The sequence below is a fragment of the Urocampus carinirostris genome, chromosome 7, assembly GCF_059441175.1.
Source record: "Urocampus carinirostris isolate Australia breed hairy pipefish chromosome 7, RoL_Ucar_1.0, whole genome shotgun sequence".
NCBI lineage: Eukaryota > Metazoa > Chordata > Actinopteri > Syngnathiformes > Syngnathidae > Urocampus > Urocampus carinirostris.
Window position 1 is genome coordinate 13433985 of NC_142355.1, and position 23244 is coordinate 13457228.

The 23244-nt window shown below is 38.9% G+C and overlaps 1 protein-coding gene across 1 annotated transcript in view; it reads right to left on the bottom strand.

The window, feature by feature from the left end:
* cbfb (core-binding factor subunit beta) overlaps positions 1–23244 on the bottom strand; it is a 31873-nt gene that overhangs the window by 4486 nt on the left and 4143 nt on the right. Inside the window, exons 3-6 of the mRNA XM_088339795.1 lie at positions 16548–16664; positions 6107–6223; positions 5893–5988; positions 3666–3727 (exon numbers count right to left, since the gene is read on the bottom strand). Of these exons, the coding sequence (XP_088195921.1) occupies positions 3698–3727; positions 5893–5988; positions 6107–6223; positions 16548–16664 (360 nt within the window). The 3' untranslated portion in view covers positions 3666–3697. The remainder of the gene's footprint in view (positions 1–3665; positions 3728–5892; positions 5989–6106; positions 6224–16547; positions 16665–23244) is intronic.

Here is a 23244-nt window from a genome sequence, read left to right on the forward strand (position 1 = left end):
CTTTCCATTGATGCCAAAAACCCAAATTTGATATTTGCCTCACAGTGACTCATTTCGGTAGATCAGGCCACAAATGCCCCGTGACCCTTAAATAGATGGATGGAAGGTCATAAAATTATTTTAACCATGAGCGCATGTATTCTACAGTAGTCACTTACAATGCTGAGTTACAGCTGAGAAAAAAAAGTTGGACATTTATACCGATTTTTAATTTTAAAAATATGGAGTGCGTATTAAACAAATAAATACTGTAAGTTTATTTCCGGCCCTTTAACTGCAAATGACTGTGCTCCAATCAAATGTTTTGGAACCTTTTCAGGGACAAGTAAACTTAAAAAAATAAAACGAGAGAGCCTGGAGAGGGATGGCCGCCACCAGGCTGCACCTGCCCAAGACACACCACAGGAAATGGTGCCGCTACAACCCGAGTGGTTAAGGAATCCACCACGCATTACACGATAAGATTCATTGTACAGTCGTTTCCTACAATATACAGAAGCAGTTCCTCATAGCACTAAAAAGCGCAAGATCGTTTGAACTCTGACACATTAGCACGTACGGAAGGGAGACAGTCAAACGCAAGTGTGACATAATTGTCATAACTTTTAAAGTTTTCATGCCAAATATTGTGGTTGAGATAATTGCATAGAAAGTAAGAAACCTGGCACAGGTTCTGTAGCAGGTAGCACTGCAGAATGCAGACTGAGACTGAAAATAAGGTGACTAGTTCAACCGGAATGCCATCAGTGAACCACCATAATAGCAAAATATCACACGGTCACCAATCAAGGTAGGTCGGGTGTGTCATGATACAATTTGAATCCCTGGCATGCTTACTGACTCCTCTAAGAGTCTGTGTCGACAAGAAAAGCACTTGTCAGAAATATCGGAGCATCAAGTCCATTTCACTTTAAGTGACGTGCAGTCAGGAGAGGTTGTTCTTTCTCATTTAAGTTCACATTTTTTATTTCTTATCAAAATCGTTGAACTTTTCTCATTATAATCCAATATTAATGAAATTAGTATGTAAGGCATCACTGTGCTGACCGCCTGCCTATGCAGAACGAGGCATGCAATCCTCTTGTCTCACTGGAGAGGGCAATAGTAAGACCAAGTAGGCGCACACCTCAGACAAACCATCGAATAAGTGAAAGTATTTGCAAGCCAACAGCAATTCAAGCGATTCTGTAATTTTTTTGGGGTTGAATTCTCCAAATAATAATAATAATAATTTCCTTTGTATTGTCATTCTTTGTAACAATGTACACAGAACGAAATGTCGATACACCTGACCCGTTGTAGCGAGCCGATGCAGCCGCAGCCAACAGAGGGCGCCGCCATTTTACCAATGTTATAAGTCTTAGGTATGACTCGGCCGAGGCGCGAACCAGCGACCTCCCAGTCTCAAAGCGGGAGGTAAATGAATGATTACCTATTCCATAATGTATTTATTCAAAAGGAGTAGTGAATAGAATCTATGAGATAAGGTAAGACAATACATCTGTTTTCTATGATAGCATTTTTATATTGTTTTCTTGCTCTACAAATAAAATAACGAATAAGATGTAGGTTTTATATGTATTTCTAATTTATTATTTTCTTTTCAATCATGTCACAACAAACATTACGTCAAAAAAATGAACAAATCACCTGAAAAGAAAAAATGCCCAACAGGTTGAAGCAAAGTTCCCAAAATAACTTGGGCCACTTATCTCAATTATTTAAACAAATTATAATATTTTACATAATCATAATGGTCATTTGTTAGTCTGTTTGGAAATGATTACATTTTTTAAATCACCATATATTTTGACAGTTACTGAGTTTTTTCCGAATCCTTCCTACACTTTCACAATAATACAATGTGTATAACCTGAGACAAATGGGCATTTTTTTATGTAAATTCGGAGATGGGATTGGCCATTCATCAATTTGTGAATCTGACTGCCTGGTTGGACACAGACTTCATATCACTGCAATTGTCTATCTTATCTTTAACCAGCCCATCACGGCTGAATTCTAATTACTGACTCTGGCTAAGTCATGTAATAAGAAAATCCGTGCAATCCGTTCTCTCATAGCATTCTCAATAACTAAGTGTTTTTCACAAACATAATTTTATTTGCTTTTTCACATGGGGTGTATCTCTTTGCAGGAAGAAGCACTCTAATCATAAGGGCAGAAAAGCTTTCTCTATTGATCCACAAAGAAATTGAAGCATGCTCGGCCAACGTTGGCAGCTTAACCACAACTCAATAGGAGGGAAGTGTGTGGTGTGTGTGTGTGTGTGTAGTTGTGCAGCTTTTTGCTGAGTCTGCAAGTTTGTGCATGCGTCCACTCAAACAATATAAATTCAAGACCAAGCAGGGGGGCTGATGCTGATCGATACTAATGATATATTAATGCTTTCTGGCTTGGATTAGCATTTACCAACAAATTATCTTACATTTGTGTGTATGGGCACAAATACGACCGATTTATTACACCCATCCATCATGTTTTTTGACAGTTAGATTTTGACCTAGAATAAGTGGCCATGAATTTGGATGAACGAAACAAACTATGTTGACATAGGTTTTTGTATGCAAGTTTCAGTTGAAAAAAAAAAGATAATTTAAGAAAAAACACATAATTTTTATTTTTTGCATTAAAACATAAGGTTTAAAAGAACCCTCAAAGGGACACTGTAATATCAAGTGCTAGAAAACACAAGGAAAAATACAAACCATGGAGACTCAAAATGCCCAAACCACACCCCCTTATTTTTCTTCAAATTTTTTGCCTAGGCTTTCACAATGTTTCTTTTTCATAGGCTACCCATAGGAGCAAAATGGCGGCTAATTATGTCAGCTCCCACATAAAAATCCTCATTGTATATCAAATAAATACACATTTTTTAGCTTAGGAATATTTAAAACAATGCATACTTTTTGATGGTTCAAATAATTTTGCTTATTTAAATTAGTATTTTGTTTAATTATTGAATGGAGTTTTTTCCACCACTAGGAGGCACTAAATTATACACAATGTCCTTTCAATTCAGTGCATTTGAGGCCTCTCAGGCATTTAGGGAGGGGGTTTACAAGTTATCTTTTGTGAGACTCAGAAAAGAAATTTGAGATCAGGTAAATTAAAAAAGGCCCTTCAAAAAATTCTTGACATTTCATCTTTGTATTTTTCTCATCAGATCTGTCTGCCGAGTAGTTTTCTTACTGTCGTCCCTAATTTTGAGTTTGCAGTTGAAGGGAGGCCTTGAGGCTTATCAACACTTCCCAGATCCAGTCTGGACAAAGGTCTGGTGATATGCAGGATTTTTCCATTAATGTTGTGTTTTCCTCATCACCCGGCCTCTCGGTATAAAAGTAATGTCAGCCATTTTGACTGCGCATTTGTGAAACCACACTGCCTCGTTCTGTACTCAAATGCCCAGAACATATTGTTTATCAATAGTCTGATTGTAATAAAAACCTGAAAGAAACTGCTCAACTCCAGCATTTGTTTTACCCGTCTTGTTGTTAAATAAGAATCCTGAGAAAAAAAGGTTGCCTTCAAATGGTGTGACCCTGACATTCTGTAGAGAAGTTTTCCCAAACCGAGAAAGAGAGCGAACAGAACGCACATCGTGGTTTAGTGCATGTAAGAAATGAGAATTGAAGGACACAGACCTGGTGTTTTCTGATGAATTGGTTGGCTCTCATCAGTCCCAGATTTTAGAAACCACAGGGTCCTAAAAATAAAAAATAAAAAAGGAGAGTTTAGTTGTAGGATGCCAGCTTTTAGTCCATTTGACCAAAACCTTCAGCAGCAAAGTTAATTTATATTATGTAAACATGTCTGCCAAAGTTGCAACCGGAGGATGGCGGAAAAATTCTTTACGTAATATCTAAACTCTGGTTTTTACAAATGAGCAAACACTCCTTCAGAAGTTTTATATCAAAAACTCAATTCATACAGAAGCAATCAATAATCAGGCAGGGATCAATTTATCAAATGAGATGGGTCTATTAAAACTGTTTTACTTGAGGACATCCTTTTGCTCCTGGTATAAGCATCTAGCTCGGGTCGAGAACCCATGGCTCAGAGCCCATGCGAGGCTCTTTTGATGATTACAAAAAATGAGAGTCACCATTTAAAACAATTTAGTGAATTCAAGACCACATTTCTACCACTGTATAAAAGTACAGTGGAACCTCGGTTTTCGAACGCCTTTCAGTTCGAACAAATCGGTCCTCGACCAAAATTTCGAGAAATTCTTGCTTCGCTTTTCGTTCAAAAAATCGGAGCTTGAACGCCGGTACGCTAGGGGTGATGCTGAGCGGCGTACGGGTGTAGATTGCCCCCACCCCCAGTGAAGAACTGTTGTCACGTGAGCGTGCACTCCTTTTTGCTTTTGTTATTAATATCGGTGAACGGAGTGTTTTAACCCCTAATTATGCCTCGGAAGAAGGTCGGTGCAAGCAGCAAAGTTGCTACAGGTGAAAAAAGAAGAGTAGTGCGTACAACTATTGCATTTAAGAAAGAAATAATAGCAAAATACGAAGAAGATGTGCGAGTTTCCCTTCTTTCGAGGGAATAGAGCATGGCTTCTGCAGACCACCACAAAGGTAAGAAATCCTATTCATAAATCTTTTCTTTATCCTTTAACCGCTCACCACTTGTTGTGGAGACCCGGGTGCTAAATGACGTGTGAACGACCTGATTTTTTAATTTTTACACGTTCATGTTAGCGTAACGCAAACGTACGATTAGCCTGGGTTAGCTTCGTGTTTACGTTCTTGGTAAACATTTAGGGTGTTGGAACAGATTAAAACGATTTTACATTACTTTTAATGGGAAAAACGATTTTCCGTGATCGACCAAATCGGTTTTCGAACAGGGTTATGGATTATGGTCGAGAACTGAGGTTCCACTGTATGGCTGCATAAAGACTCTTTAATGGTAGTGATAAACCTAAGTGGGGGAGGCAGGACATTTTGGCAGGGGTTCTCAAAAAGAGGACAGTATCTATTAACAAAAATCAAGGACCAAAGTACCAAACAAATAAGAGTATACTAAATGACTAACCAAATTTCAACAAGAAACTAGAAACAAAAAAACAAACCTGACAAGGGCACAGGTGTGTGATAATTGGACACACCTGTGCACAGTTCAAAACGCCATTTGGGGCCCTCGGGTGGTGGGAGGAATGCCGGACCCTAACAACTCCTTAGTTCATATATTTGAGAAGGAAAAGCATTGGAATACTATAAGTGTTTCAAATTACCCTATTTATTCGTGTGTAGCGCACACTCGTGTGGATCATACACACCCTCGTTTTTGATTAAAAGTCTGTGTTAAATTTTGTTTCCTTCTTTTCTTAGCTTAAACTACGTTCGGCCGTGAGTAAATCATTTAATGACAAACTATGAACACTTTACCAACATACACTTTACATATTATTTTAATTCCCTTCAAAGTCGGATTCATCATCAGATACACGAAAGAGATTTTTATCTTGTCATTTCTTAATGCGTTTATTCATATCTTTTAGGGCGACTTTCTGTTTTGTACATTCTCCGTCATTTTTGATGCAGAGAATAAAAATTGTGTGATGACATGATCAAATTTAATGCCATATGTGATCTATATCACTGGTGGTCTAGTGGATAGGATTTGGCTCTTTCACCGCCGCAACCAAGGTTTGATTCCTGTTGTAGCCAGTGTCTTGCTTTTGTGGTCAGCATTATTTTTCAACTGATTTATCATGACACAAATACGGTAATGTACTACCATAGAACCTCATGTATAGTAGGCACCCAAACTTTTTTATGTTTTAGGTTTTAAAAAAGGAGTATTATACACAGATAAATACGGTAACACTGTCAAAGAATTTAGTAATTATCCATCACTTACTTCTAAATCCTCCCTGTGTGATCGTTCTCTCTCTTCAAAGTCTCTTGTTCTGCGTCGAGCCTCCTCAAATGCTGCTTGAGCCAAAGCGTCCTCATGCTATATACAATCACAAGCAAAGCATCAGGACACAGCAGATTGCAAAGTTTCATGTGATTAAAAGTGAAGGTAGTTAATTGAACACCTATTTTATTGTATACAATGTGTGCTGAGGTACCTGTGCCCTCTCATCGTCATATTCCAGGAATCCCATCCCGTCCAGCCTCTGGAGGTCAATCCAACCTCTCCAAATAACACACACGCCGTTCAAGATCATTGGAGCCTTTAAATGGACCTGAAGATAGATACAAGACAATAAAGTAATCCCTTGCTTTATCGCAGTTTACTAACCGTGCATTGTGTTCTGCATTCTGATAAGCTAGGCAGTAGCCCTGCCCCTTTTCTGCCTGTGTCTGTCTGTGCCTCCATAAAAATGTGGCATAAGTTGTACACGTACATAAAACAGCTTGACCAACCCACGCTCAATTATTTTTCACTAAAAGCCATCATGTTAACAAAATGCTGTGGACCCACAAAAGCACCAAAAAGCAGAGGAAGATGCTCTCTATCACTCACACATTTGGACTTTTACACAAGCGAAAGAAAGGTAAAAGCATTTCCACACCCCATTTTTGTTTTCACAATAAAGTCTGCATGATGGGGTTAAAATATCAACTCAAGTAAAGTGGATATTTATGAAATGTTCAGAATTAATTTTGATGTTTTTTTTTTTAAAATACGGCCTGCCAAATAATACTGGAAAAACTATAATGTTAATATATTGTCACACTTATGAGATACAGTAAGTGCATTATTTTATTTTTGGGGTTTAATTGGTATTTTTGCCAAAATCAGGTTCCTAGGCAGCACGGCGGCGCAGTGGTTAGCGCGTGTGCGGCACAGTTCTAAGGTCTTGGGAACCTCCTGTGTGGGTTCAAATCCAGCTACTTCCTGTGGGGAGTTTGTATGTTCTCCCCGTGCTTGCGTGGGTGTCCTCCGGGCACTCCGGTTTCCTCCCACATTCCAAAGACATGCATTTCACGTGGATTGGCCGGTCCAAATTGTCCCTTGGTGTGAATGAGCGAGCAAGTTGTCTGTCCCTGAGTGCCCTGCGATTGGCTGGCAACCAGTTCAGGGTGTCTCCTGCCCACTGCCCGATGATTGCTGGGATGGGCTCCAGCACCCCCGCGACCCTACTGAGGATAAGCGGTGCAGCTAATGAGATGAGATCAGGTTCCTATAGGAAACACCTTTGTCTCGCCAAGTGCCCAAGTCAGTCAACCGATCATATTTTAGATAACTAATCAATAGTGCAATAAAGTAGCAAGATTATTTATAAAATTATACTTTGACAGGACAGGAGTTTAGTAAAAAACAAAAAAAAAACAAAAAAAAAAACAATTTATAATGTAGAGTACTTTTGTTTTTTTGTTTGGATGTTTTGACGCCACATTTGTGTTTTTTAAATTTATAGAAGTTTAGAGTGCCCCCTTAAGACTGTCTATGTAACAACAACAAAAGGAATTCAAAAAAACAACAACAACAAAAAAAAAAGCATGACATGTGATACGCCAAAGCTGCAAAAACCTTATGAAATAGAGTGTGACAATTAGTCCGGAAAATATGGTACTTAAATTACTTTTGCGCAAAAATGATTGAATATATGACCAAAAAAATCAAAACTCTTTACCCATAACATCCATTGCTCAGCCGCAAGGAGCAGTATTTTACTCAAGCTATTTTTGGAAGAGCTCATACAGGACCTCTTTTTACCACTAAGGGGGGCCGCATCCCGAGAGCCCGCGGCTTTTCATGATTATTCCAGTTACATGTGCGTGTTTGCGCTTAAGACAAGGAAAAAGAAGAAAGATAAGTAGCAGAAAGTGTGATATGGGTTCTACATCACTGAAGCAGAATTGGGCTTTCAGAAGAAAACTTCATTTTGCTTGTCAATGTATTTGCATGTGTGTCTGTATGAGGGAAAAATATGCAGAAACAGTCCAACCACAGACTTCCTCTGAGAACCATGTCAACCCCCACATCCATTTGCTAACACACACGAGCACACACATGCGTAATCACACTCGCAAAGAGAAAAAAGAGCAAATGCAGTTAAATGTGGCTAAAATTCAGCCTTCCTCAAAATAATTTTGATCAGTGAGAGGTAAGTGCCACCCAATTCTAATGGTTTCGTAAAATGATGTCAATGCCAAATTAGGACATTCTAGTTAGTTGCTGAAAGATATTGACATTTTTAAAGAGTAATATTTCAACTAAGAATACCATATTTTCCATACTGTAAGGCGCACCAGATTATGAGGCGCACTCCCCCAAAAAGTCTTTCCTGATAAATGTTTCATATATAAGGCAAACTGACTATAAGGTGCACAAAATTACACAAGAGCCAGGGTTGCATAAAAATAATCAAAGTTAAATGCAAAGACCATGTCTATTTGCATAATACTGTCAGAGTCTGATTTCTCATGCCAACCAGAAGAAGACACAACAGTGTGCCCACGAGCTGCGAAAACACAATAGGACGCTTTGTTTTACAATTCCTGATACGTCTTGGGCCTTACACATACTACACATTTTTGTCATACGACCATGTTCATTTATTTTCTTCATTTTCTGGATTCTGTCCTGTGTCTTTGACTTTAAAATTGAAATGTATTTCTTTATGATGTCAATCGCTTACAGCCAGGGTCTCAAACACGCTGCCCCAGGGCCTGTTGTGGCACAAGGCACAATATTGTGAGGCCCCCTGTGTTAATATCAAAGTTTAATGTCAGTGTTTAATATTGATGATACCACCAGGTAGATCAGCACCGCTGTTGAACTGAAGCTTTAAGGACAGTGGATGCGCCTTGCAAAAGTTTCAGTTTATTCCTTTGAGACACTGTATTCCACATGTTTATCCGAATAATCATTGTTACAAACCTCAAATTGGCTGTACTGTATTTGTTTTAGTCATGTATCACGCTAAATTATTTGGGAGAAAGCCATGTGTTGTACCGTTTGTGTTCAGAAAATTAAAAACTAAAGACATACCTTAGAATGTGAATGATCATAATTCATCTTTTTGATTTACATAATTTGTATAGCCCTTAATCACAAAGAGTCTCAAAGGGCTGCACAGATCAAAGACTATTGCAATCTACAGACTATTATGACACCATCCCCTCATCTAAAACCTACACGAGGGCAGATAAAACACATATTATCAACATAAAATATAGGTTATTCATATGCTATAGAATAGAAGTGTGTTTTAAGCTTAGATTTAAACATTTTCACTGAGGTTGCAGATCGAATCTCAGGGGGAAGAGTGAATTCTTAATATTTTTATTTCCATCCACCCAAAATCTGCACTGCTTATCTTCACCAGGGTTGCAGGGGTGCTGGAGCCCATCCCAGCCATCTATGAGCAACTGGTTGCCAGCCAGTCGCAGGGCAACATTTTTTCATAACTTTTTTTAAGATATTTTTTTCAAGAGTTATGAGAGCAGTGGTGTTTTTGTTAATCAGGGCTGTTATTTTCAAAAACCTGATGCAGTCCAGCCGGACCCAGATCCATCTCCGGCAACCCCCAAGATAAAATCATGTCACAATTCATGACTTTCTCTTCTTCTTTATTTCTTTCTTGATCCAAGTTTTTTTCACATTACTCATCACTGATTCACACACACAAACAGACAACCACAGTGAATAAAGTATCTATCTATCTATCTATCTATCTATCTATCTATCTATCTATCTATCTATCTATCTATCTGTCTGTCTGTCTGTCTGTCTGTCTGTCTGTCTGTCTGTCTGTCTGTCTGTCTGTCTGTCTGTCTGTCTGTCTGTCTGTCTGTCTGTCTGTCTGTCTATCTATCTATCTATCTATCTATCTATCTATCTATCTATCTATCTATCTATCTATCTATCTATCTATCTATCTATCTATCTATCTATCTATCTATCTATCTATCTATCTATCTATAACCTGCTTTCATTTCAGAGTCAGCTACATGAACATGACACCACTGCTATTCCCATTATTTCTTATGTTGGGATTCAATCACACCAGCCATGAGGAACTGACGTAGTCAAGTTTTAGTATGTTGAAGTAAATAGCCATCAACTATATCAAATTTTGTATTTTCTGTTATCACATCTTCTCATGTGAATTGGGAGTTTAAAGCGTGGCTTGTACAGGGGGAAACAACTCAATGGGAAATTAATGGGAGATGTGCGCACATGATTTTGTTTGTAAAATTATTTTTGCAATAGACCATGCCCGGAGAAAAAAACAAAACCTCTTGGGCAATACCCATAAATGGAGAAGGTAATCTTTGAGTTGTTTGAAGCCATGAGACAAATGGATATGAAGTGTCGTTTGTAAGCTTTCAAGATTGCACAAGCCAAGAAATATGAAGGCTTCACTAATTCTACAGGTTGGTGTACACACTTTCTTCTATTTCTATCATTATGCCGCTATTTTAAAGCCGTTTTAGGACGTTGGCTTTTATGGAGTATATTTGGTAATTTGTAACTAGATGTCTTTTAAAGTAATGCTCTACATTTCAGTGTCAGTTATTTTGGGCATAACTTTTCAAATAAAGTAACTTGTCACTGTAACTAATTACTGTTTACCAGTATCGCACCCAACATTGCAAACACACACTTCCTCAATCCCATTATGTTTCTTGCTTAAATTTAAGAAAATAAGAAAAACAATTTTCCTCTTTGTTCCGGAACTCTCAGTTTGTTTTTTCATTGTGTGCCTGCAAGCATTTAAGTTCCTCTTTGTATGATCAGCTGCTGCTTTCATAACATGTAAAAATTATGCAAATGCTCACATGGTGCAGATCGAGTTTTGAGACACCATTCACTGAAGTTTGTATGTCATTTGAATTTGGTGGTTCAATCTATTTAGACATTTCTTCACAGTATTAAAAGGCAAAATCGAAAAGCTAATGCAAAATGTTTACCTGCTTTGTTTCCATTTATGACCTGTGTTTGACACACTGAAAAAAATCTAAAGTTGAAGTAAAAATAAGAGAGAAAGAGACAGAGAACAAGGCAGAGTGCAGAGAGATGGAAAAAAGAGGAAAAACACCGGAAGACATATAACCCCACCTAAAGTAAAAAAAAATTATGCTGGCAAATCATTTTCCTTATTATTTTTTTCTTTTTTGACTACGTTTTTTTATAGTTGGAACCGTAGACATTTAGGAAAAATAGAAATGGTTTATTTTACTGTATATTTTTAACAAGTTACCATATATTTAGCCTACTTTCAAATGACAGCGAGCTGTAAAACTGGTGCCAGTGAACTTCACTGAACACATGAGCAGCCTGTGGGCCTCTTTTAACAATAGCTCATCAGTAATGTGATGCTGTGATATTCTAAGATTAATAAAGAAGTTGTTATTCAATATGGAAAGATTTAAGTTACATGTTCCATATGACATTTTTTCAATGATTAACAAGAGAAATTAGTTTTTCCATAAAATAATATTACATCAAATTGTTTTAGTGAATTGGTACAGTACAGTAAAGTATAAGTTGCAGTTTTAAATGAAAAGTGACTTTGGTCTATTATATGAATAACAGAAGTGAAGTTATCTATCAAAAACCCTTCTGTTCTCTTTCCGTATTTATTTTTATCGCTTTATTTATTTCTGTACATTCAAGGAAACTGTGGGGGTCAGATGCATCGACATTTCGTTCTGTATACACGTGTACTAGAATGACAATAAAGTAGATCTGAATCTGAATCTGAATCTGAATAAGCCCGTGGCTTAAAATCCGAAAACGCTTGTACAAAGACAAAATTGGGTTTTGTTGTTAAAAAAAAAAAATCTGCCTTTAATCAGGTGTGTTTTGTGATCTGGATTTTACAGTTTTCACATCTTACTTTCTAGACAATTCAGGTAAACAGTCATGCATATTTTATAACTCCCACAGTTCCTAGAAAAGAAGGCCATCGAACAGAGGAATGCAGCTGACACACACATGCTGGATTTCACACCAGCTTGACCTCTCGCGGCATCGAACCTTGTGTCACTCTCAGTTATTTGTGAATCTCTCTGACCACATACATTGTTTCTCTACCTGAGAGACTATCCGAGCAAGGATGCCCACGGAGGATGCAGTTTGAGCATGGTACACTACGGTGAGGGAAAGGGTGTGGCCATTGAACTTAAGCTTAAAAAAGGAAATATGACACCTAGCTGGCATGTGAGCGTGCATGTGTTTCATGGTAGGCCAGCCTTTGCTAACAGCTAGGCTTAGGGAGCAGCAGGAACAGAGGGAAGCAATTATTCGCAAGAGGCTTTGATGATGTCACTGACTGATGAAGAACCCTTGCCACAGCTTCTGTTCAAAACACTTGTTATCTGACACCAAGGCCTTTCATTTGTTGATTCAGTTGAACTTATTGTGTTACGTACACTGTGTTTTTGTGTCAAGAGAGATAAAACTACCGTATTTTCCGCACTATAAGGCGCATAGAATTAAAACTACAGAACTATCTTATTTTTCCTTTTCAAGTCTTTTATTACGTATCTATCCTGGAGTGTCATGTCTAATGCTGTTGAAAACAATGTTCACTATGTTTATATCAATGGCAATAAAGACCATTATGGATCAAATTCTAAAATAAAAACTTAATAAAAAGAGTTAATCCGAGCATGTCTCAGAAATGCATGTACTTGCACTTGCTAAATTAATGAGCTGACTGTAGCTGCGATCATGACTTTAATCCAGGAGATGAGAGTAACGAGGTTCCATACAGCTCCTTTAAACTTTTAAAGTGTAAACTCAAATAAACTGTCTAACGTATCATGTTTATTTTGATGGTCAAGTACAGTAATGTGTTTATAGACTTACTAAAGCAACTGCAACAGCTAAATACAGTGGAACCTCGGTTTTCGAATGCCTCTCAGTTCGAACAAATCGGAGTTTGACCAAAAATTTTGAGAAATTCTTGCTTCGCTGTTCGGTCAAAAAAATCGGAGTTCGAACGCTGGTAATGCGTGAGTGCGTACGCTAGGATGCGATGCTGAGCGGCGTACGGGTGTAGATCGCCCCCACCCGTCGTGACCAACTGTTATCACGTGCGCACTTGCTTCTTTTTGTTTTCGCTTTTAATATAGGTGTAGGAAGTGTTTTAGCCCCTAATTATGCCTCCGAAGAAGGTCGGTGCAAGCAGCAAAGTTGCCTCAGGTGAAAAAAGAAAAGTTGTTCGTACAACTATTGCCTTTAAGAAAGACATAATAGCTAAATATGAAAGAGGTGTGCGAGTTTCCGATCTTGCTAGGGAATACAGCATGGCTAAATCTACGATCAGTACGATAGTACGATGACTTTAATGACACTGTCATGAGTCACTTTAGAAAAGTGCTAAAAAGAAGGCAGAAGCAAGTATCATTAGATCGGTATTTTAAGAGAAAAGAAAATCCTTCCAAACAATAATTTTCCTTCCTCCTCCATCCCTCTCCCCACCGTCAACCTGCGTCTTCTGCTGACCACCACAAAGGTAAGAAATCCTATTTATAATTTTTTTCTTTATCCTTTTTTTCATTTTTACACGTTCATGTTGGCGTAATCTTTCGTACGGAAGATTACGATGACGCGAACGTACGATTAGGATTAGATTTGTTTACGTTAAACATCCAAGTTAAACATTCAAGGTGTTGGAACGGAGCCAAACATTCAGGGTGTCGGAACTGAGCCCCCTTTTCAATGAACCGCTCACCACTTTTTGTGGAGACCCGGGTGCTAAATGACGTGTAAACGACCTGATTTTTTTATTTTTACACGTTCATGTTAGCGTAATCTTTCGTACGGAAGATTACGCTAACGCGAACGTACGATTAGCCTGGGTTAGCTTCATGTTTAAGTTACACATTCATGGTAAGCATTCAGGGTGTTGGAACGGATTAAAACGATTTACATTACTTTTAATGGGAAAAACGATTTCGATGATTGAACAAATCAGTTTTCGAACAGGGTTCTGGAACGGATTATGGTCGAGAACCGAGGTTCCACTGTACTGCATTGATATTTTTTCCTGATTAATTAAAACTTCATAGATCTGTGAGCACAGTTGAAGTAAGAAAGTTTTTATCATCTTCCTAAACAAACACAAACAAACAAATAAATAGCTACAAAATGAACTTCATATAGTAACCGTCCTTTTTCAATTCTCTCTCACACACCCAATTAGACACTCATCAACACAACGTTCAGTTGCAAACCATCAGTGTGCTGGTGTTAAATAATTGAGATTAGTCCGCCAGCTCTGGGGCAAAGAGGTCCATCGATTCCACTGGGTTGCATTTTTAATGAGCTGCCAGCTAGTGTGCATTTCAGCTGGCCAGTGTCCGTGGAAGACACACAAACACAAGCAGCGAGTTTAGACGGGGTGCCCAGGGAGACAATTAACAATCACAGCAGTACTGTTTCGCTGCTTTGTGCCTAATGCGGTCCGGGCTCTTTATGTTATTTAACTTCGCCTGTGATTTCTGAACCCCGGCGCCCTTTTTGAATGGGAGCTCGGCAGTGATTCCACCTCTGTGACTTTCACTAATTGACCGTCACAACAATTGCTGAATCCAAACCCAATGTTTGTACTAAAATCTATGAAGTACCGTTTTTATTTGTGTATAATGCGCACTCGTGTTTAGAGAGCACCCCTTATTTATTTTTTTTAAATTGGTATAAATTATTTTTCACTTTTCTCACCTCAAACTAAGCATTGTACAGTGGAACCTCGGTTTTCGAACACCTCTCAGTTCGAACAAATCGGTATCCGACCAAAAATTTTGAGAAATTCTTGCTCCGCTGTTCGGTCAAAAAATCGGAGTTCGAACGCCAGTAATGCGTGAGTGCGTACGCTAGGGTGCGATGCTGAGCGGCGTACGGGCGTTTTAGCCCCTTATTATGCTTCCGAAGAAAGTCAGTGCAAGCAGCAAAGTTGCTACAGGTGAAAAAAGGAAAAGAAGTGCGTACAACTATTGCATTTAAGAAAGAAATAATAGCCAAATATGAAGGAGGTGTGCGAGCGCCTTCTGCTGACCACCACAAAGGTAAAAAATCCTATTCATAAGATTACGATAACGGGAACGTACGATTAGCCTGAGATAGCTTTATGTTTACGTTGAACATTCAAGGTTAACATTCAAGGTTAACATTCAGGGTGTTGGAACAGAGCCCAACTTTAAGGGTGTTGGAACGGAGCCCCCTTTCCAATGAACCGCTCACCATTTGTTTAGGAGACCCGGGTGCTAAATGACTTGTAAACGACCTGATTTTTTTATTTTTTACACGTTCATGTTAGGGGAATCTTTCGTACGAAAGATTACGATAAAGCGAACGTACGATTAGCCTGGGTTAGCTTTATGTTTACGTTAAACATTCAAGGTAAACATTCAGGGTGTTGGAACGGATTAAAACGATTTACATTATTTAAAATGGGAAAAATGACAATTCGGTTTTCGAACAGGGTTCTGGAACGGATTATGGTCGAGAACCGAGGTTCCACTGTAATTGAAACATGTTGTTGAATACATGCAGCAATGATTGAAATTATTTATTGACATTATACAGTATGAACACAATATCAACATATAATCACAATGTATTTATTGAATGTCCTTCAAAATCTGAATCGTAATAAGACCAAAGAGTTGTTTCCCTTTTTGTGCTTTTCGCACTGTTTTTATATCTTTCAGGAAGACTTTCTGTTTTCTCCATTTTTCAACATTCGTCTCTGGTATTGAATATAAATCAGTTTGATAATTGGATAAAATTCAATGCCTTTTCGAATGGTTTAGTGTTTAAGATTTGGCACTCTAGCCGGCGTGACCAGGGTTCGATTCTCATTACATCCATGATTGTGGTTAGCAATATTTTTTGACTGTTCAATTCTTGCACAAATCAGGCACCCAAACTTTGAGTTCTTTATTCGGTAAAAAATGCTCACTGTACACGAATAAATACGGTAACTTAAAATATATGTATATGGTTACTGTCTCCTTCATTCCTCTGATCCACCAGTATAGAGAGAAAATGTACCGTATTTTCACGACTAATAAGGCGCACCTAAAAGCCTTTATTTTTTTTAAAAGCTGACTATGGGCCTTATAATACAGTGCGCCTTATATATGGAACATATTGAGTCGAACTATCTAACAGTTTTGTTGACGTTCTCACTGTAGCACCTTATAGTCCGGTGCGCCTTATGTATGGAAAATATATATTTAAAAAAAAAATTTTTGGTGGGTGCACCTTATAACCCGGTGGGCCTTATAGTCGTGAAAATACGGTAAATGGAAAATTTAGAAGAAAATCTAATCAATAAAACATGAAATAATACAAGAAAAAAAAATTAAAATGAAAAATTCTAATTGTTAAGTTATCAAGCTGACATAGGCCTTGTCCGAAGGACCCAGAACTCGTTGGCCCACCCCCAGCAGCAATGATTGAAATCAAGCATGTTCTATATTTTGTTAGATTGCAGATTAAACTTTTTTTTGTAGCAGTTTGAGATTCCTTTTTTTTTTTTTAGAAACTTCCAAGTTTGTGACAAAGCAATCAAAGAGTGTATAATCGTGTGTAAGGCCTACCTTTCCAGTTTCTCTTTCAAAGTCAACATACTCCCTGGTAGGAACCTGCCTCTGATCTCCGTGCAGGTTTGCTGGAAAGAACTGGAGGGAGAGGTTTGTGCCCGTTGCAACAAACGCCTGTGGATGCAAGAAGAGAACAAATGGACCGATGTGATAGACTGCTAGCAACAGAGTTGACAAGTCTGACAAGTAAAATACTTTATCACATGTGCTGAAAGGTGGGATGATTTAACAGAGTGAAATAACTACCCTCTCTGAGATAATTTTCCTGGCAGAGTACCCTGTACCAACACAGTATTTTTGAGCACATAATTTGCTTATTTCAAATGTTAATTTTCGAAGATTTTCTATGACATTCCTTAGGGTCAAAAAAAATGAAAGCCTTTAAAAATTCAAAAATTAGAAGAATTATTAGTAAAATAGTAAATCCCCAGGTTACGGCGACCCTATCTTACAATATTTTAATATCAAGATGTGGAATAAGATGTCTATTCTGACCCCTGATATGGCCTTTCTCCCACCATCTACAACAAATTATTTTGCGTGCCTCAATGTGTACAAAATCAAAAGTTTGCGGCGTTCATACTAGCAAATTGTGTTCCCTACAGTAATATGGCTCTATGACGATGCCAACATGCAATTGGCTGAACTCCGTCCCACAATGCCCTCTTTCCTGTCTTTGTCCAGTTTAGAATCTCATTTAACAAACTTTGTATAGCTAATGGTCAGAGGCAAGAAGAGGATAACAATGAAAATGAAGCTTAAGATATTAATAATAATAATAATAATTTCCTTTGTATTGTCATTCTTTGTAACAATGTACACAGAACGAAATGTCGATACACCTGACCCGTTGTAGCGAGTCGATGCAGCCGCAGCCAACAGAGGGCGCCGCCATTATACCAATTAGGTATGTCTCGGCCGAGGCGCGAACCAGCGACCTCCCAGTCTCAAAGCGGGCACACTACCATCTAGGCTACTGAGCTGGTATTAAAGAAATACAAAGAAGGCACATGAATCATGACCCTTGTGAAGGAAAATGTCTGTAACCAATTGACGATCGGGACAATTAAATAAGAGTCCATTAAAGCAACAAACTTTTTTAAATGCATGACAATCTTTGCAAGCGGAATTTTTATTCAGTTTTAATTTAAATCTCCTTCCCCCTCTTCATCCACCTACCGCTCTACTGTACCAGCTCAAATAACATTGAAGCAAATGTAAATATATCTTAATTTTTCCTTGACATGTATACTATTCTACAATATACACATATATTACAAATAAACAGTACTTAAGATGTACTATTTTGTTGCTAATGTCATGTATGTACAATTTTACTGTTTTTATTGGGGTACCATGGGTTCCAAATACATTACCTAATTACCAAAGATTTCTATCCCCTGCCATGCAATTTCACCTAGACAGCCCCACCTCAGAAGGGATAAATAATGTTGTATCCGAGGGATCACCTAATTTTAATTCAACTCAAAATAGGTTAAATATTGTAAAATAACAACAATAACCCTAGGAGATACTTTTGGGTATTTTGACTGTTCTATGACAAGGAGACCAATTCTTACATCATTGGCAGAAATTTTTTCCTCATAGTGAGTGTGACCCTTCTTATTTAAAGATATTTTATCTTGTTTTATAAAATACAATAAGAAAACTCATCTTTAAAATAAGCAAAATTAGCTCTTCTAGCAGGGCAGCACGACGGCGCAGTGGTTAGCGCGTGTGCGGCACAGTTCTAAGGTCTTGGGAACCTCCTGTGTGGGTTCAAATCCAGTTCAAATCCAGCTACCGAACTTCCTGTGCGGAGTTTGTATCTTCTCCCCGTGCTTGCGTGGGTTTCCTCCCACATTCCAAAGACATGCATTTCAGGTGGATTGGCCGGTCCAAATTGTCCCTAGGTGTGAATGAGTGAGCGAGTTGTCTGTCAACTGGCTGGCAACCAGTTCAGGGTGTCTCCTGCCCACTGCCCGATGATTGCTGGGATGGGCTCCAGCACCCCCGCGACCCTACTGAGGATAAGCGGTGCAGCTAATGAGATGAGATGAGCTTTTCTAGCAGATGATAGGTGGTATTTTCTCATTTTAGGAAATATTGAAAGGTTGTCTGTCTCTGTATGCCCAGTTAGGGATCAGCTTATTTTGATTGTCTACTAACTTACCAGGTATGGTTTTAAAAAACGCCAAAAATATATATTGCTCAGGACGCATGATATATAAAATCGAAGTTAAAAGTGCATCTCGGAATATTGAGATCCAATGACCCTTAATGCAAATTGCAGAGAGCTGTGCTTTAAAAGCATAAAGTGATTATTTTCCTTTTTACTTTATTCAAATGAATTCAACTTAATTTTGGTATTTGACCTCTGTGAAACCGCTTCGGGCTTGTGCCGGGGAGCACTTAAGCATGCTTCCTTGTGCTTGCGCCGAAAAAAAAAAAAAAAACAAGATGAAAAATCGATTGAATGCACTGCCCTGCAAAATCATTTATACACGTAGAACATTAAGTAGGAAATTTCCATTTTTATGCATCTGTGTGTGCGTGTCTGTGTGAGTCTGAGACGGATCAATACTAAGGGCATTTAGGACAAATTTTAGCTGGACGCGGATAAATCATGTTCTGTGTCATATTTCATTGGACGGAGAAAGTCTGAATAGAAAAGTAACTAAAGACAAAAAAAGAAAAAAACAGTAATGAAAACATTTCAAATCATATACTCTGGCATGAATTTGTCTCTGTCTCCACCGCACACAGAGAGACGCATTTAGCAGATCTTGACGTATTGGATTACAACCATCTGACAGTAATTTGCTGCCTACTACTGCACCCAAAAAAAGGAGGGAAGCAAAAGCTGCAAGACAAGAAAGACAAAGGAGGAGGTGGTAGAAGGAAGTCAGAAACAAGAGAAGGGAAAATGGAGGGGACAAGGGTGGTGGCAGGGTGGAGAAAGAGACATGTACAATTGAAACACACCAAAAAATTTGAGACAAATTTAAACAAACTGCCAAGCCTGTTTTATAGCAATTGATGATTTCTGTCAGAGCCAGAACAAATGATAGACCCAAACGCGTAACGTTTCACTCAAAAGTTTATTGGGATATTGATATTGAAGCAGAAATGTTTCAGGCATATTCCTATTTAGCTGTAGGCATTTTTGTGTGTGTTTGAGTCAAGAGTGTATATGGTTGGTTTAGATGGATTGTCTTTGCTGTAACCAAACCATTTTCGCAAACATTCAAAGAAGTTGAAGCCAGAGGGATCGTACTGGTGAGTTACTTGTGGAACCTCGGTTTTCGAACGCCTCTCAGTTCGAACAAATCGGTGTTCGACCAAAAAAATCGAGAAATTCTTGCTTCGCTGTTCGGTCAAAAATTCGGAGTTCGAACGCCGGTACGCTAGGGTGCGATGCTGAGCGGGGTAACGGGTGTTTTAGCCCCTAATTATGCCTCCGAAGGTCGGTGCAAGCGGGACAGGTGAAAAAAGTTCGTACAACTATTGCCTTTAAGAAAGACATAATAGCTAAATACAGGGATCAGAATGGAGATTTTCATTTTCAGCTGAAATAGCCAGGGTCCAGGGGCCGCAGGCCCCGGCCAGGTCCAGGGCGGAGCCCGGTGAGGGGCTCAGGGGGGCAAACCCACCCGAAGCCAACGGCATTTATCTTATTTGCTATGTGAAAATTGCACTAGAATGAATTAAATCCAACAAAACAGAAACCATGTATTTTTTTCAGTTTTAAGATACTTAAAACAATTGGGGGATTACAATGTTACAACCATCACCATTGTTGTTGTGTTTTGATGATGAAGATGGACCTTGTATTTAGCTACTAATCAACAATATATATGAAAATATATACATTAATAACCATTCATCATTAATTTGAAAATAGAATGCACAAACTGAACATGCTTAAAGAAAATACATGTCAGTCTGTGACAGTCTTCTCCAGCCACGACCACTTAAATTTATTCTTGATTCCTTTATCAATCTCGGAGACAAAAGCCTCGTCTTCTTTTCTTAGTATTTTCATATTTACTTTTTCAAACACTCATTTCACCGTTTGAAAAGACCGGAAGGAGCGCCATGTTTGAGAAAGCCAATGCTCTGAACAAAAGCTCCGCTGATTGGTTATCAGCGAACCTATCGACCAATGGTAGGAGTCGATCTATTTGTTGTGTGTTATAGATCTAATGCGCTGCGCTTCTTTTTGCCGATTTTTCTCGCGATCTCTAACTGCTAACTTGGGGTGATGAAACAGTCACGTATCATACCTCACCCCCCCAAAATATTTTCTCATCGAATTTAGACGATTTACGGGAATGACCTTTGGGGTTCAAAAACAGCGGAAATCCGCGGATCCGCGGAAAATTCTGATCCCTATAAATATGAAGGAGGTGGGCGAGTGTCTGATCTTGCTAGTGAATACAGCATGGCTAAATCTACGATCAGTACAATACTAAAGAATAAGGAGGCTGTGAAATCGAGTGATGCGGCTAAGGAAGTTAGCGCTATAAGCAAGCAACTGCAGCAAGTTTTGGAAGAGGTTGAAAAACTTTTGACGATTTTTCTCTCCCCACCGTCCACCACAAAGGTAAGAATTCCTATTCATAATTCTTTTCTTTATCCTTTTTTTTTATTTTTACACATTCATGTTAGCATAATCTTTCGTACGGAAGATTACGCTAACGCGAACGTACGATTAGCCAGCTTCATGTTTACGTTCATGGTAAACATTCAGGGTGTTGGAACGGATTAATACGATTTTACATTACTTTTAATGGGAAAAACGATTTCGGTGATTGAACAAATCGGTTTTCGAACAGGGTTCTGGAACGGATTATGGTCGAGAACCGAGGTTCCACTGTATCTTGGTTCAGACTGATTGTGATGTTTCTGTGATTAGTATATTTTGGAATGGTCAACATATCTTGAATCCCAAGACTTTTTACCTTCTAATGATATGTGGCATGACATATTTCAGTGACTGGTGACATCGTACAGACGCATATTTGATTATCAAAAGTCCAGCACTCCACCGGCGGGCCATCAGAACGTTAAGGGTTTAAGGTACCGTAAACTATTAAAACTCTTTCTGTGTACACTACCGGCTTTCTTTGTAAACATCTCATGTTTCAATGTTGGCCCATGTAGCTTGTAATCAGGTGCACCTTATACTCCGAATTTTACTGTACTTGGAGTCAGGTCGAGGTGTTTCTGTCTAGTCATTGTTGGCACAGAGCGTGCTGTGAAAATAGCTGGAGGTCTTCAGATACAGACACAATAAATCTGCCGCATGATGTCACAGTTGCTGTCGACATATTAATACTGCAGCCACCAATTCCTACAGCAATTAAAAAGCTTGAAAATATAGCAAGGACAGACAGCTAGACAACGCCGCAGACGGGGAAAGATGTACTGTAGTTAGACAGGCGTTTTGACTGCCTGCTCAAACGAGATGTAAAAATACTTAGCGTCTTTCTGCCAAATTTCACAATATTTTAGAGTATGGCTAAGAGCGCTTACAATAAAATACCTATTTTTATACAAGTGAGTTGAAAAAAATCATCCCAAACTATTTGATTTAGTACTTCCAATTTGATCTCATCTCATCTCATTAGCTGCACCGCTTATCCTCAGTAGGGTCGCGGGGGTGCTGGAGCCCATCCCAGCAATCATCGGGCAGTGGGCAGGGGGACACCCTGAACTGGTTGCCAGCCAATTGCAGGGCACACAGGAACAGACAACTCACTCGCTCATTCACACCTAGGGACAATTTGGACCGGCCAATCCACCTGAAACGCATGTCTTTGGAATGTGGGAGGAAACCGGAGTGCCCGGAGGAAACCCACGCAAGCACGGGGAGAACATACAAACTCCGCACAAGAAGTCCGGTAGCTGGATTTGAACCCACACAGGAGGTTTCCAAGACCTTAAAACTGTGCCGCACACGCGCTAACCACTGCGCCGCCGTGCTGCCCCTTCCAATTTGATATTTGATTATTTTATTATCTAGAACAGGGGTGTCAAAAAAGCCCTGGCACCACATGATAGAGAAACAATTCTCACGTGTGTCGGACTGTAAATTAATGGCTTAAAAGTGTGCCTTAGCTGGAGGTTTTTTTGGAGGCTCACAATTAAATTATGATTGTAAGATTTAATTACACAACAATGATTGAGGGTTTTTTCCCAATAATTGTTTTCATTCACTTATCTTTAATCCCTTCTAGAGTTTATCAACCGTGCATTTGTTAAAAAAGGGGAAAAAAAAGCAACATTTCTCTTTCCAGAAGTCAATCCATAATTGTGCACACTCACGCGTAAAAATGGTGCATAAAAATTGGTCCAAGTTACATCTGCGCACTTTAATTTTCGGCTCTGATTTCCATACAGACCGTAAAATTACGTAAATTTATGTTGAGAATTTCATTGGATAACCAATGTGTCAATCACCGTTTGAATTGGTCACTTTTGGCTAAAGATTTTTGAAGCAGAAGTAGGTCATGACGTTTTTTCCTACACAGGCCTTTATCAGTTGTCACAGGCTAAGTGTCACGGTTGCCATGGCGCCCAATTGGCCCCGCCCGTGTGGCGCCAGCTGTGGCTCGTTGACAGACTGGCTTTCTGTCTATTTAAGCTCAGTGCTCTCAGTCTCCCTTGGTCAGTCCGTCAACGTACCTCT